Below are 14,234 nucleotides of genomic sequence, written 5' to 3'. Positions count from 1 at the left end.
TGGACCTTCAATCCTCATGTTTTCGGCCTACTTGAGTCTTAGATCCGCTCATTTTTGGCCCTATGTCTTAAAATATGCTCAAAAAATGGATGGACGGAGTGGATTTCTCACAAACATCACGGTGGACCCCACCTAAGTTTCCAGCGATGAACTTCATGCGAAGCCCAGACGAGCGATGCAATCGTCCACCTGAGTTGTACAAACAGTTCAAAGGAGATCAGAGTTACATGGCCTCACCAATAATGTGTTTATTATATCCACACCGTTCATCCATTTGGAGAGATCATTTTAGATCATGAACCTAAAAATGAGTGACATCCAAACCTCAATTGGACCACACCACAAATAGCAGTGAGGACAATGATTCTCACCATTATAACATTCGTAGGGTCCACCATAACGTTCATTTTCCATCCAATCTGTTCATGAGGTCACAAAGACCTTGATGAATAGGAAAAACAAATATCAAACGATCCAAAACTTTTGCAACCCCAAAAGGGTTTCAGTGGTGGACGTTCAATATCCTGCTGCTTTGTTCCAATGTGGTCCACTTGATCTTTGGATCTGTCTTATTTTTCAGATAAAGCCTTACGATGAGCTTGCCAAACGGTTTGGATATAATATATACCTCATGATGGGACCCACATAACTTGGTGACGTCAACACAGTCGGTGACGTGCGATGCATCAGTTTGTCCGCCTCCTCTGAATAAGGGCTCGGGGCCCTTTTTTTCAAAGTAGAGAGGGTTCCGGAACATCGGAACCCTAAAATCTCTCCCAAATGCCGATGATTTTGAGGATTTAGACGGATTTCGCGCCCAAATCTCTCCAAATCAGAGGCTTCTATTCGAATGACCCATCAAACACAGCTTCCGATCAGGGCGATCTTCTTTACGGGTACCGAAATCTACCGTTGAAAGTTTTTCTTTTTTCTTTTTTCTTTTTCATTTTTTTCGGATAATGATGCTCTCCCAAGTGTGCGATATCGACGATAATATTGGCCGATATCTGAAGTTTTGGATTTTTGGTATCTTCCGGGGGTTATCGGAGGAGTTTCGTCTCGCTAGGGCTCAACATTGATAATATCGGCCGATATATCGGCCGATAGTGTTGATATTTCGATCACTGGTTGTCGCACTCCTACCACGACTACTATCGGATTCGGTTCTACGATTGGGAGTGTCCTGAAATGGCTTATTTTTCCTTATTTGACTGTCAGTTGATTGGCCATAATTGTTAGGTGATTCATAAAGATTTTCTTCAGAGAGGTCCACGGTAGCATCTATGTCATCGTCCAGCTCTCTCCACGATTCATTCAGGTCTCTATAAACGCGAGACGAGGATGCCGCAATGTTTTTACTTCCTTACGCATATCTGCCTGTAACCTGGTCAGATTCGACAATCACTGCTAAATCATCCATCCGTTCAATTCGCTTGCCACGCAACCTCTCAGCTTGCGGATGAGACTATAAACATACGATAATTTTGAAAATCAGTAAATGTCAGTTGACTATCAATTTTTTATACAACAAAAACTATAGGTTATGTTACCTTTAAATACTCCTCCCAAACATAATCTGGGGCCGTCACGACCATGTGCTCACTGTCCCAACTAAAGACGCTCGCAGCCAGCATGCCCTTTACATCACCGTACTTCCTCTTATGATACCTTAATCTATTTTGGACATTTTACTAGGTGACAAGAATCTATGTACGTTTATGGACCTTGTCGGCGGCCGCTTGATATGCTTCTCATTTGAAGCCATTATCTTTCTTTCGACCTAGCGCAATTTGCTCAATCAAGGTGTCGAACAAAACTTGATCCATAGTTCTAGTTCATTTGATCTTGGTAGTGCAAGAGGAAGGCTCTGCCAGAGATTTTATGGACTTTTCATGTGGTGAGCAACGTGTTTGTAGAACCGGGCTAGTAGTGGCGACTGCATCGGAGTCGCAGTGGAACCTCCCAAATTGGCCGACATATCACATACGTATAAATGGGAAGACTGTTACACAAAGAGAATCATGCGAATACATTATGTGTCAATTAGAAGATTTCCCAACATTATAGGTAGACAAATCAACAGTTGTTGATGTTTGTAAAATTTTTTTTTATAATGGGTTGTACAAATAGCAAAAATAAATATTTCGAACTTGTATAAAAAACTCGGTGTATCCATTAGTTCAGTCATCTAGTATGTCATTATTATCACCAAAACTGAGTAGGTCTATCGAATCCTACTATTGTTTTAGGCGTCTGCCTACATGCGCTCTGCGATCTTATCATGAGTTCTGATCCACTCATCCTTCGCTCGTTGAGTGACTTGGACTAGCCATTGCCTTTCATCAATTGTTGATACGTCATTGGGGTGGGATTAGTCTCAAAGTCACCCACTGGTGCACCTATGTCACGCAAGTCTTGGTCTGATCTATCTTCTTTCCGTATGAAATTATGTAGCACACAACAAGCAACGACAATTTTAACTTGTGTATCAAAAGGATATTGCATAGCCGTCTTTAAAATTGGAAATCTCCTATTCATCACACTGAAATATCACTTAATTGCATTTTACAATTGCACATGTCGATATTTAAATAATTCTTTCATATTCATGGGTGATCTCCCGATATGGTACTCTTGCAGATGGTATCGAACTCCACGATAAGGGGCCATGAACCCTGGTGAATGAGCGTAACCAGCGTCGACGACGAAGTATTTTCCTACACAATTGCAGGAATAATTCTTTCAGTTTTGCATGAAGATGATAATACGCACCAATTAATTCGTGAATGATAATGAATATTAGTTACCGTGTGGTACAATAAGAGGATTGTCAGTTCGCGTCAGGGCATTATGTAGGACCCTTGCATCCAACGCTGAGCCTTCCCATCCAGCTAATACGTACAATATTGATATATTAAAAAACAAGCAGCAAGTACATTCTGCGACAAGATACCCTTTTGGTTGCGGAAGCTTGCATGTTCTGATGCTGCTATGTGTGTCAGAATATGTGTCCTGTCGATTGCACCTATGCAATCCTATAGTGGAAGAGTTTTCGAGCCTATAGGATTAGTATCAAATGATATATATTTTTACATTTAGATTAATGAATGATCAGTTCGTCTATAATGATACCTCGAAATAACTAGCCGAATGTGTATTTTCCTAAATCTCAATCGGTGTTTGTGCGCCTGCTTGCTTAACATACTTAGGGTACAGGGAAACAATCACATCTAGAACTCAGTGAAAGTGACGGCTTGTAGTTTCACCACAAAATCTGTGTCCTATCACATAATTTCGGACGTTGTGGTCGACTGTATGCATGAACATGACTAGTTCTTCCTCCAAATTAATGTTACATGTATCACGTAGGGTCGTTTTATTACGCACTACTCATATAGATGGAAAAATGCGTCTTGCTTCATACTAAGTTGAGTAATACAATCCCTATCACCTATTCGAAGAATGGAATTGATAAATCTGGCACGCGCATCATCCCTTATTCGAGCCGGTTCTCTAAACATGTAGTGTCGACACTATTCCTAAACAGCTAAAACACATGCAACAATTGCAAGAACCACAATGGAATCAGCCATCTCTTCCTCATCCTCATCATCCATCATCTGTCACCCACCTACGCATACAGGTGAAAGTAGAAGACTTTAAAATTAGCATGAACCTCCCAATTAATTTTATTTTTCAAATCATATTATGAAATTGTTTCCCTTAGTGCTGCCTCACCTGAAAAATAGATGGGTATATTTTTTAGCACCAGGTCTAACTTTTGATGTGAAGTCTAAAGAGAACACACAAAGACTGTGGATCATGTATAAACAGGGGTTTCATCCCCTTCTCAACTGCTTAATTCCCTTGGAGTGTGCTCACTTGAATCATACATTCACCTAGTTTTTTAACCCTGTATGGGCTAATATGGGTCATGCACTTGAAAGTGAATTGCAGGAAATTTAGAACCACACCATGGAAGAGCCCTCCTGAAGCCCAAACCCTTTACTTGCTTACAGGAGACCATCAATCTTTTATGTAAGCACTCTTAAGGAAGGCAACGTGCCATGTTAGGGTCAGACAAAGCTCCAACCCAGTTATTACTTGGGAAGTAGGGCTGAGCCTAGCTCAGTTAATAATCAGGCCTTTGATTTTAGCCCCATTTTGTATGTTTCAATCTTGGCCTCCTGCGATTCACAGGAGGCAGAAACATGAAAACATCTTGCAGATTATAATTAATCTGCTTTCAAGATACAATAAGCTAACCTGTCTAAATAAAGAGTGCGTGGAATTTTGGTTTTAAGATGAAAGCAACACTCCAAATAACACGAAATTTAAACATGAAGTTGGCCTCAGGTGGCCATGCCAAGTAAGACCCTAGAATTACTTTGATTTTCTTAAAAATAAAATTTGAAATTTGAACACATGGTCCAAACCTTCAAAAAATCATTTACTTTATTTTCGAAAACCCAATCAACAGAAGATGCATGCATACAAACTTGCAATTGGTGGCATTTGTTTATAAATTTCTGATTGGAAAGTAAAAAAAGAAAAAAAATGAGTATCAAAGGGGAATGTACATGAATTTCACATATTGCCCGTGTATATTATTAACCTAGCAGTATCCAAATTGAGTAAAATGTATTAGAATATACCAGGACTACGTGTTGCAGGTATATGAATGCTGTATCGCTATGGGCCAATATCTCACTGTAATCTGCAAAAAAGCCAATTAAAAATATTGAAACATTAACAGTGTTTAAACCAGTTGACCATCAAAATATATCTCAAAGTGAAATCAAAGCATTCACAATATCTGTTTGAAGACGTAACACTAATTCTCCCAGTCAATGCATACATATCTGCATTGCTGACTGACTTAAAGCGCAAGATCAAATACAAATATGCCCATCCCACTCAATGGTCCACTTTTTGGATTGGATGAAATCACTTCAACATACACAATGAATCAATCTCAGACGGTGATTATGTGATCGATGTATCAATATAAGTTTTCATATAGGTTCCCATACGAAACGTACATCGAAATAGATTATTAAAATAAAATCCCCACATGACACAAACATTTGTTTTGCATCCACATTAGCCAAAAGGGGAGGAATACCCACTTTTGACATAATTAAAGAATTTATAAATCAAACTCTACTATGAGTTGCAAACTATTAAAACTCACATCAAATCCTTCCCATGCATCCATAGAAGGACGAGAATCTCAAAAATAGTCGTAATATAGTAATCAACAAAGATTCAAGCCTCTAATCATCCCAGCTCCAACCCCCTGATCCTAAATGAAACATGCACCACATGCATATTAAAAAGGTTGTCCTGTACAACTGGTGATCATAATAATGAGAATGAGGAGACCTCTAAACAAATTTCAAAGTCTAAGCCATCTACAAAAACCGTCTCCAGATCCAATTCCACGCATTAAAATAGATAACTGGTGCTGGTAATAGAGAGCAGCTATCAGAACATTTTCACCCCAAAAAAAAATAAAATAAAATAAAAAGACTTTTATGGAACATCTATCGAGTTTAAGTTCCAACAGATGTCCTTGGCCCTTCACAAAAACCATATTGTTCGGTTATGTGAAAGCAGGACAAAACTAGAAGACACTAACAGTAATCAAGTAATATTTGAAAACTAACTGTAAAAAAAAAGAAGCTTTTTTACTTCCTAATTAAACCAAATCCATTTTAAGGCACCACCATGTCCATCCGCGAGGTATACACCATAAATTTTTGCATCATGTAAGAAGTCGAGCTTAACAACACCCACTGATACGGTATGAAATACCAACAGATGGAACAATTGTGTGTAGAAGCCCTTTATGATGGATTCCATGCCCAAATCCATTTCCTATCCAAGTCCTCCTCTTAGCCAAAAGAGGCTTTTAACGTCCATGCATGCCAAGCCAGCTCCAACGGCCGTAGCTTCACATTGCAATGCATGTGGGTGTCAAATGGATTTTTAGAACTCAACTCCTCCCAATCACATATGAAATTCATTCCAAACATGAATTCATGAGAGGATTACAAGTTTTGAAAAGGGACGACATCTGATCCAAGTCAGGATAACAGTAGAAAGTCCTGAAACGACCAATCCATATCTAGGAGACAGATTGGGGGAAAATCAGGGTATAGGGAGACATACGTCAATCACGAATAGTAACCCTCTTCGAGAGGCCGGACCTTACATTCTTCCCTTGCTTCAATCAATGGAGCTCCACAACATGCATCCATGGCTATGTAACTAGAGATGGTTGTCACTAACGAAAGCCCATACCAGAGATCATTCATCTTTGCCTTGTACAGATTTGAAAGCAGGGACGGGCTGCTGCAAGTGGCGTCGTTGCTTCGTATCTCCGTATGGGCGAAAAATCCAGTAAGAGATCGCAGCCAGCAATCCCACAGGATTTGGGTGGTGGGCTCGAGGAGACAAGAGAGACGGGATGTGATTTCTCATCATTATCCCACCGTATGCGAGTAATAACCGCAGGATAAAGACGGGTTGTCTGGATCTTGGCCGAAACAAATGCGTACGTGGGATCGCGTGATTCCATCCCTTGTAATCCATCTTAATCCTTCTGCCCAAACACGCCCCTAGGTTTACATGTGCGAGCACATGTTGGAGTACATGGTCTACCATACTTTACCAATGTAATAGATAATATTTTATGATCTAGAGAGGCAATAGAGGAGGTTTAGGCCTGACCTAGCATCCAACAATTAAGGTCCAGGCCTAAATCAGCTGGCTGTTCACTCCCCAAGTATGGGGTTGTGATGTAGTAATAAACTCGGTGAGACCGAGGTCGAATCCCAAAGGACTGAAACCTGTACGTAATCTGAAACTAAGTAGAACTAGAACTAGAATAAGATGAAATCTAAATCGAATGAATTTGAGGGAATAATGGTGAAATATTAATCTAGAACTTAAAGAATTCAGAGGTAGGAACTAGGGATTCAGAGGATCCACTTGTAGAGATCAGGGAGATCTTATGCTTGATTCAAGAACTCAACTAGACTTAGAGTCCCATCTTCATCCAGTTGAAGGGTGTGACCATGAAAATTAAAACTGAACTTCCTTTGATATAGTTTTCAAGAGATTGAAATATATAAGAATTAGAATGGATTCCATCACCTAACTATGCCTAGGAGACAAAGTAAATGACAGAATTAAACTAATTAACAACCAATCAACATGATATGAAGGTTAGGAAGGGTACCGTCATCCGACCATGCCCAGGAGACGATGGTGAACAACAGGGCTTCCTGACGTCATTATCATAAAAAGGAAAGGAACATGCTCAAAGCTATCACAGACCCATTGTAATTTTAGTTGCAACAGACCATTAAAAACTAAAAACATTCCCTTAATTAAACCAAAATCAACATCAGTTCATTCTAAACAAAAGGCACAAGAAAAAAGTCTCCCCATCACGATACAAGCTTCACCTCTTAGCCCTAGCTAAAAGGTTTGACCTAGCAACAAGATTAGGCTAGATCCCTTAAATAAAAACAAAACAAACAAAAAATAAAAATATAGAAAAGGAAAACCAACTCTACTCTCTTTCTCTCTGACGTCCAACTGATCCTTCACACGGCTGATGATGTTTCTCTCTCTCTTCTTTTTCTTTTATAGGAGGGAACTGTCGGTGGAGACGACAGATGCAGTCGGTGAAGAACCGACTCCCTACATACGCAGCCAGGTGAAGAATCTCTTGCCACGCATAAAGATTTTCACATTGGGGAAATCAGAGATGTAATCCCTATCTTTCTTACTTTCTGTCATAAAAAGGAAACGTTCCCCAGGGCGTTTTTAACTGAGCTTCATGATGGACGGTGTGGATCGAAGATATTTCTCGTGATGGTGGCCCACAGCCGCCCGCAAAATGCGGACAATTGCCGGTTTCCACGAACAGAGCTGCAAGAAACGAAAATTTCCGTTTTCGTGGCTGAGGTCGGTGGGGTCCATTGATGGAGAGGAAATCCACTCCGTATATTGGATCGACATCGTAATTTTGGCCCAATAAAGTATGTTCTTGATCCGAGTTCGGTGTGGTCCACAGATTTTTCAGTCAGCCGTCTGTCCTGTATTTAAACAGTTAAAAACTGATCTATGTTGTTCTCTGAAATTTCATCACCTAGGAGTGGGTTGTGGCTGCCCCACGGGACGAATTGACGGTCTAGATCGTTTATCTGGATGATGAGTGGGCCTCACAACTGAAAAAAATGGACGGACAGTGAACGACGTTGTCCGTTCTTGTGCAGAGGATAGAGAGAAGTCGGATCAGCCTTGTGTTGACTGGACTCTCGCTCCGATGCGGCGCGCATGAAGGTGTGCTATGTACACACATCCCCATGTGGGGTCTACCGTGATGTTCTTGAGAAATCTGCTCCATTAATCCTCTCTGGAACTTCATTCAAGGGGTTCAGACTAAAATTTATATATATCCAGATATCAGGTGGGCCTCAAATAAGGATTTTGGCATCTGATCTCTCTGTTGGGACACTTTCACAGGGATCCAATAGCTAAAATTTAACGTGTACGGTTAATTTATGGTCCTCAGGCTAAGTATAAATTTTTAAACTGAAAGGATGGTGAGAACCCTGTGATCTTGCATTCTAGATGATTTTTAGGCCCGTTGAACGTGAGTGGCATGATTTTCTCGGATCTTTAGCGTGTAAATTCTTCAATCTTGGTCCCATGGAGTCCAACCCTTGCCTTGGTGATTTATGAGCATCAAATCTACGCTTTTAGTACTATTTTTCAGTCCAAGCTCCTAAATACACCCTGCATCACAAACACGATTAAAATAGAACGTTAAGCATTATCATGTACGTAAAATTAGATAATAATTGAGGTCTAATATGCAATATTCGACCCTCAACACTGGCATGGGCCTAGCACCAAAGGCCCAAGCTTGAGCCAGCCCCAGGCCTTATAATTTTTTTTTTTTTTTTTGATAAAACTCCCGTCTTCAACTTAAATGTTCTCAATCTTTTTGTTAATCAAGTGGGGCTACACTTGCATAAACAAATGAACACCTATATTGCCACACTCTGGATTATCGAGCACATGGGGTGGCCAGACTTTAATCCTGCATACTAAGATATGAGATACAATTTAAACAATTCACAACCATTAATATTTCATAAAACCGCACATCACAAACTATAATTCAAATAAAATTCTTAAACGTCATTATAATTTCAACTCTCATATAAAGTCCGCTGTACATTTATTATTATTATTGTTGTTTTTTACAACTGATACAAACTAGAGAGGTAAATCCAGCTTTAGGCAGATTTCTAGGTCTTCACTCCACTACATTATCCGGCCAAACTTTGCATTTTGAAATTTTGCATCCACAATAAAGGATGCACTATAATGAGATAGCCTTGCCTGTATAGTTTAACATGTGGAATCAAAATTTAGAGATCATGTGAAGAGATTTTTATACAAACATAAGTCATTGAGATTTAACTGAAAAGTTATATATCAACCATGCTTTACAAACATATATGCAATGTAGGGAACACATCATCACAATCTTAATCACACTTCACTCTACGGTTAATTATTAGAATTCTCATAATTTATTTGATTTGATTGGCCAAACTATTTTATAACACCCCACCTCTTTTGACAAAGGGAACCTTTCATGGAATCTTTTTTAAGAACCTAGAGAATTTATAAGATTCTTCATGATGCATCTAAGATATTTGAAAATAGGTCCAAACATATCCTGGTATAAGATGTAAACTAGTACATTCATTAAGGATTGTCTATATATCAAAACAATGTTTTTATGAGATTTTCAGGCGGGTCATCTAGCAGATAAGATGCAAAATATGATGGACGATGAATATTATGAATTAAGTTTCAAAACTGATAATATATGACTCGATTGAGCTAAATAAGTATTATCTGAAATTTCATCACTATCTTATTCCTATAAATAAAATTTCTAAGATTCAGTGTTGGATATGAACTTATATATCATGGAAAACTTAAAATGATCACTGGTATATATGTAACCATTGGAATTAGATTTTAAGGTGTAGAATACTCTTAATTATATTAAAATTAGGAGAAAATATTCAAAGTCATAGATGACCGGGTGTAAATGACTTAGATTGAATCTTTATATATTTCATAATGATATAATGGTCCTGATCAAAAGTAAACAGTTGAATAGCTTAATCTAAATCTAATAAGGTATCTTTACGGTTGGTTGGTGAATGATTGCGTGTATGAGTAAATGTGAAGATTGATGAATGAATGGCCTAAATTTAGTGTTAAAGTTAGGGAATTTGTACACATCAGTTAAAGGCAATAATTTAGGAATTAGTTCATCTTCATGATTGTATTATTTTTGAACATGGTGTAACCATTGGATATGAACTTAAATTTAATGTAGACCAAGGATTAGCGAGTGGTACCATGAGTATGAACGTGGATGTTTACACAAGCTTCATTTTCAATCATCTAATTAATATCCGTCAAATGGTTGGTTAAACGTGAACTAGTGAGTGGTCCAGATTCGAAGGGAAACGTCACATATTCTGGTGGCAGGTGCAAATGCATTCTCTTTATTTCTCAGTCCTACAACAGCAATTTCGTCGGACGCAAATTGCGTCCTAACCCGCACGTCTTTAGCCACGAACGGGCCCACCGTTAAGGTATGTACAAAAAAAAAATGAGTCAGATCCGACGCTCAAATAGACCACACCAAATAATAAGCATGGTTGCATTAAATGCAGCATTCATCTTTGGTGTGGTCCATTTAAATGTTGGATCTGCTCAGTTTTGTAAAAATTCCTTAAAATGATGTGAGAAAAGGTATGGACGGTGTGGATATAAGGATACATCACGGTGAGCACACCCACAGAACTAACCGTTCGTGGCTAGAGACGGGAGGGGGTAGTACGCGCAATCCGCATCCAATTTTGTCGGTATTTATTCCGCACTGTAATATCAGACCTCTTTAAAAAGTCCACACACCATTGCATCTCATCACCTCTTCATTCCCATTCCTCTACACTCTCCACCCAACCGTCCATCACACAAACCATGGCCGGGGACCTCCAATCCTACGCCATTCTCTTCCTCATCTGGCTCATTTCCATTGTCCTTATCCGGATCATCTTCTCCAATTCCCGAACCACAGCCTGCCGTCTCCCTCCAGGCCCGAAACGGCTCCCGATTATCGGACACCTCCACCTCCTTGGTCCCATCCCTCACCAAGCCTTTCACAACCTCTCTAAGCGCTATGGACCGTTGATCCACCTCCGACTTGGCTCTGTTCCCGCTCTAGTCGCCTCCAACGCTGACATCGCAAGAGAAATCCTCAAGACACATGAGACCACCTTCTCATCCCGACCTCAATCCTCAGCCATCCGTTACCTCGCTTACGGCACCTCTGGTTTCGCCTTCGCTCCTTACGGCCCCTATTGGAAGTTCTTGAAGAAGCTCTGCATGTCCGAGCTCTTAAGTGGGCGCACGCTCGATCAGTTCCAGCCCATCCGCCGTGAAGAGATCCGGCGATTCTTGCGACTACTACATAAGAAATCCAACGGCGGAGAAGCAGTCAACGTTGGACTAGAGCTCATAACGATGTCGAACAACACAGTATCGAGGATGATGATGAGTCGGATATGTTCGGACACGGAAGGGGAGGCAGAGGAAGTGAGGAAGATAGTGCATGAGGTGGCGGCGCTGGCCGGCACGTTTAACATATCGGATTTTATCGGGTTATGTCGGAATTTTGATTTGCAGGGACTGAAGAAAAGGTACAAGGACGTGCACGGTAGATTCGATGCAATGATGGAGAGGATCATGAAAGAGCATGAAGAAGGGAGGAAGATGAAGATGGAGAGAGGCGATGGTGTGAAGGATATTCTCGATATTTTGGTCGAGATATCGGAAGATGAGAGCGCCGAGATGAAACTGACGAAGGAGAACATCAAAGCATTTATCCTGGTAAACCCATTCACCTTGTCCTTTACGGACGGCTAGCGCTCGTAAGCTTATACGGTGGTAATGGGAAGACGTGGGCCCACGTGATGTATTCAGCACATCCGACCCGTACATCAGATGCGTGACAAGGGAAGCACTCTCTGTGATACTGGAAAAGCTCTGTGGGCCCCCACCATGATGTATTGGTTTTATCTACGCCATCCATCCATTTTTCCACATTTTAGGGAATGAGCCAAAAAATTATTTAGATCCATGGCTAAGGGGTACCACGCAATAGAAACAGTAGTGATTGAACGCTCACCATTAAAAATTTCTTGGGCACTACAAATATTTTGGATCAATCCAGGTAATGTGTAACCTAATGAACAGGGTGGATGGCAAATAAACATTACAGTGGGCCCTAGGAAGTTTTAATGGTGGGTGTTCAATCACCGTGTGGTCCACCTGAGGTTAATTTGGATCTGCGTCATTTTATTACCTAAAATGAGCCAGAAAAATAGATGGATGGCGTGGATTGTAAACAGGCAAGCCCTTGGGCCTCAAAGCAATTGTACTCGTCCTGTCTCGAGTCATGTTTCAGGGCGAGTCGACGGTGAATCAGCCGGGCTCGGCCATGATTGGTCTTGGCTACTCTTGGTCCGAGTCCGAGTCAACCCGGATGGACTTGCCTGAGTTTTAAAACCATCGCCCCACCCCAAAGTCCTAAGCCCAAAGGCCGGAAAGGTAAAATGGGCCGAACTGGGCTTATAACTACCCAAAGGGCTAACAAATCCCAGCCTATGTAATATTTTACTAGATTAGTATTTATGCTATCTTTTGAATCTTCCGTAGGATATCTTTGTGGCCGGAACCGATACGACTGCAATCACAACAGAATGGGCCTTCGCGGAGCTCATCAACCATCCTGACATTTTCAAGAAATTAAAGGTTGAGATTGATTCAGTTGTCGGAAAGACTAGATTGGTTGAAGAATCGGACGTCCCAAATCTTCCTTACCTCCAGGCAATTGTCAAAGAAACACTCCGATTGCACCCAACAGGCCCACTGATTTATAGAGAATGCAGTGAAGATTGCAAGATTGGAGGCTACGATGTACCAGCAAACACCCAAGTGATCATCAATGTGTGGGCCATCGGAAGGGACCCCGAGCATTGGGTCGACCCACTTGAATTCCGTCCCGAGAGATTCATGCCGTCGGAAGAGAGGGACCGGAGTCACCACGTGGACGTCAGGGGGCAGCATTTCCATTTCTTGCCGTTTGGGAGCGGACGGAGAGGCTGCCCAGGCACTACTCTAGCATTGCAGGTCGTACAAATAACGCTCGCTTCCATGATCCAATGCTTCGATTGGACGGTTGGGATCAGCGGAGAGAGTGCTACTGTTGATATGACGGAGGGCCCAGGAATGACACTACCTAGGGCACATCCATTGGTGTGTGTCCCTGTTGCCCGTGCAAATCCCGTTCCTTTCAACTGATATATATATATATATATATATATATATATACATATGAAACACTTTGGTTTGTGATGCCCACGTGTTGGAACCACCACACATGCCTGCATGGGACACATGCATGAGGTCCACGGTTCCCATCAAGAAGGCCACATTGTCGATCTATGACACGCCTTGTCTTGCTTGATGGAGAAGGTCGAATGTGGGCCCCTGCCACTTTGGCATGTGCTTGTGGCTTTAGCAATGAGTGGCCTCGTAGCTAATGTTGGCGTGTGCGTGTTGCACGCGTCTTCCATCCACGCCATGTACTTTTTAATCAGTTTTTTTTTTTTTCCATTGTCGTTCATATAATTGAAGTTGTGATAGTAAGATTTGTGAAATAAATGTTCCGTTGTTCTGCTGCTTCATGTGAGTAAAGGTCAGTGCGTGTTTGGATTTCGGGCCCAGGTGGTAGAGTACTTTATATTTTAATAAAATATACATTTAATGAGGTTCGAATCCAAACATCAACACGTGGTTTGCTGGCGGCCGAGTACGTCGCCCGAACCATTTTGGGTCGTCCACGCGTCTCCACAATTAGATGACAAAGCAGGCTGCCGTGCATAGCTTTCATTGCACTGCACCGCTGTATCAGAGGGATGTAATCTTGCCCTCCACAAGCTCAGGATCTCCAAGATTTGTCTCAATTGTACTTTCCTTTGACATCATCACAAATCTGTTCCATCCTTCCGTTGCTGAATTCCAATCTGTTTCATTTTTCTGGCTTTGATGAAAAA

The 14,234-nt window shown here is 41.1% G+C and overlaps 1 protein-coding gene across 1 annotated transcript; it reads left to right on the top strand.

Annotated features, from left to right (window-relative positions):
- Positions 1-11,033: 11,033 nt before the first annotated feature.
- LOC131249779 (cytochrome P450 93A3-like) lies at positions 11,034-13,479 on the top strand. The gene is made up of 2 exons (XM_058250545.1): positions 11,034-12,006; positions 12,835-13,479. The coding sequence occupies exons 1-2, from the start codon at positions 11,098-11,100 to the stop codon at positions 13,477-13,479; spliced, it is 1,554 nt and encodes a 517-aa protein (XP_058106528.1). The 5' UTR covers positions 11,034-11,097.
- The last annotated feature ends 755 nt before the right edge of the window (positions 13,480-14,234 follow it).

The sequence above is a fragment of the Magnolia sinica genome, chromosome 1, assembly GCF_029962835.1.
Source record: "Magnolia sinica isolate HGM2019 chromosome 1, MsV1, whole genome shotgun sequence".
NCBI classification, from domain to species: domain Eukaryota; kingdom Viridiplantae; phylum Streptophyta; class Magnoliopsida; order Magnoliales; family Magnoliaceae; genus Magnolia; species Magnolia sinica.
Note: the sequence above shows the minus strand (reverse complement) of the source record. Positions and strands in the feature narration are given on the sequence as shown.

Bases quoted from the DNA above. Each gene is read 5' to 3' on its own strand.
- LOC131249779 (XM_058250545.1), top strand. From the start codon at position 11,098: ATGGCCGGGGACCTCCAATCCTACGCCATTCTCTTCCTCATCTGGCTC. The intron at 12,007-12,834 runs GTAAACCCATTC...AATCTTCCGTAG, and splicing joins ACATCAAAGCATTTATCCTG to GATATCTTTGTGGCCGGAAC.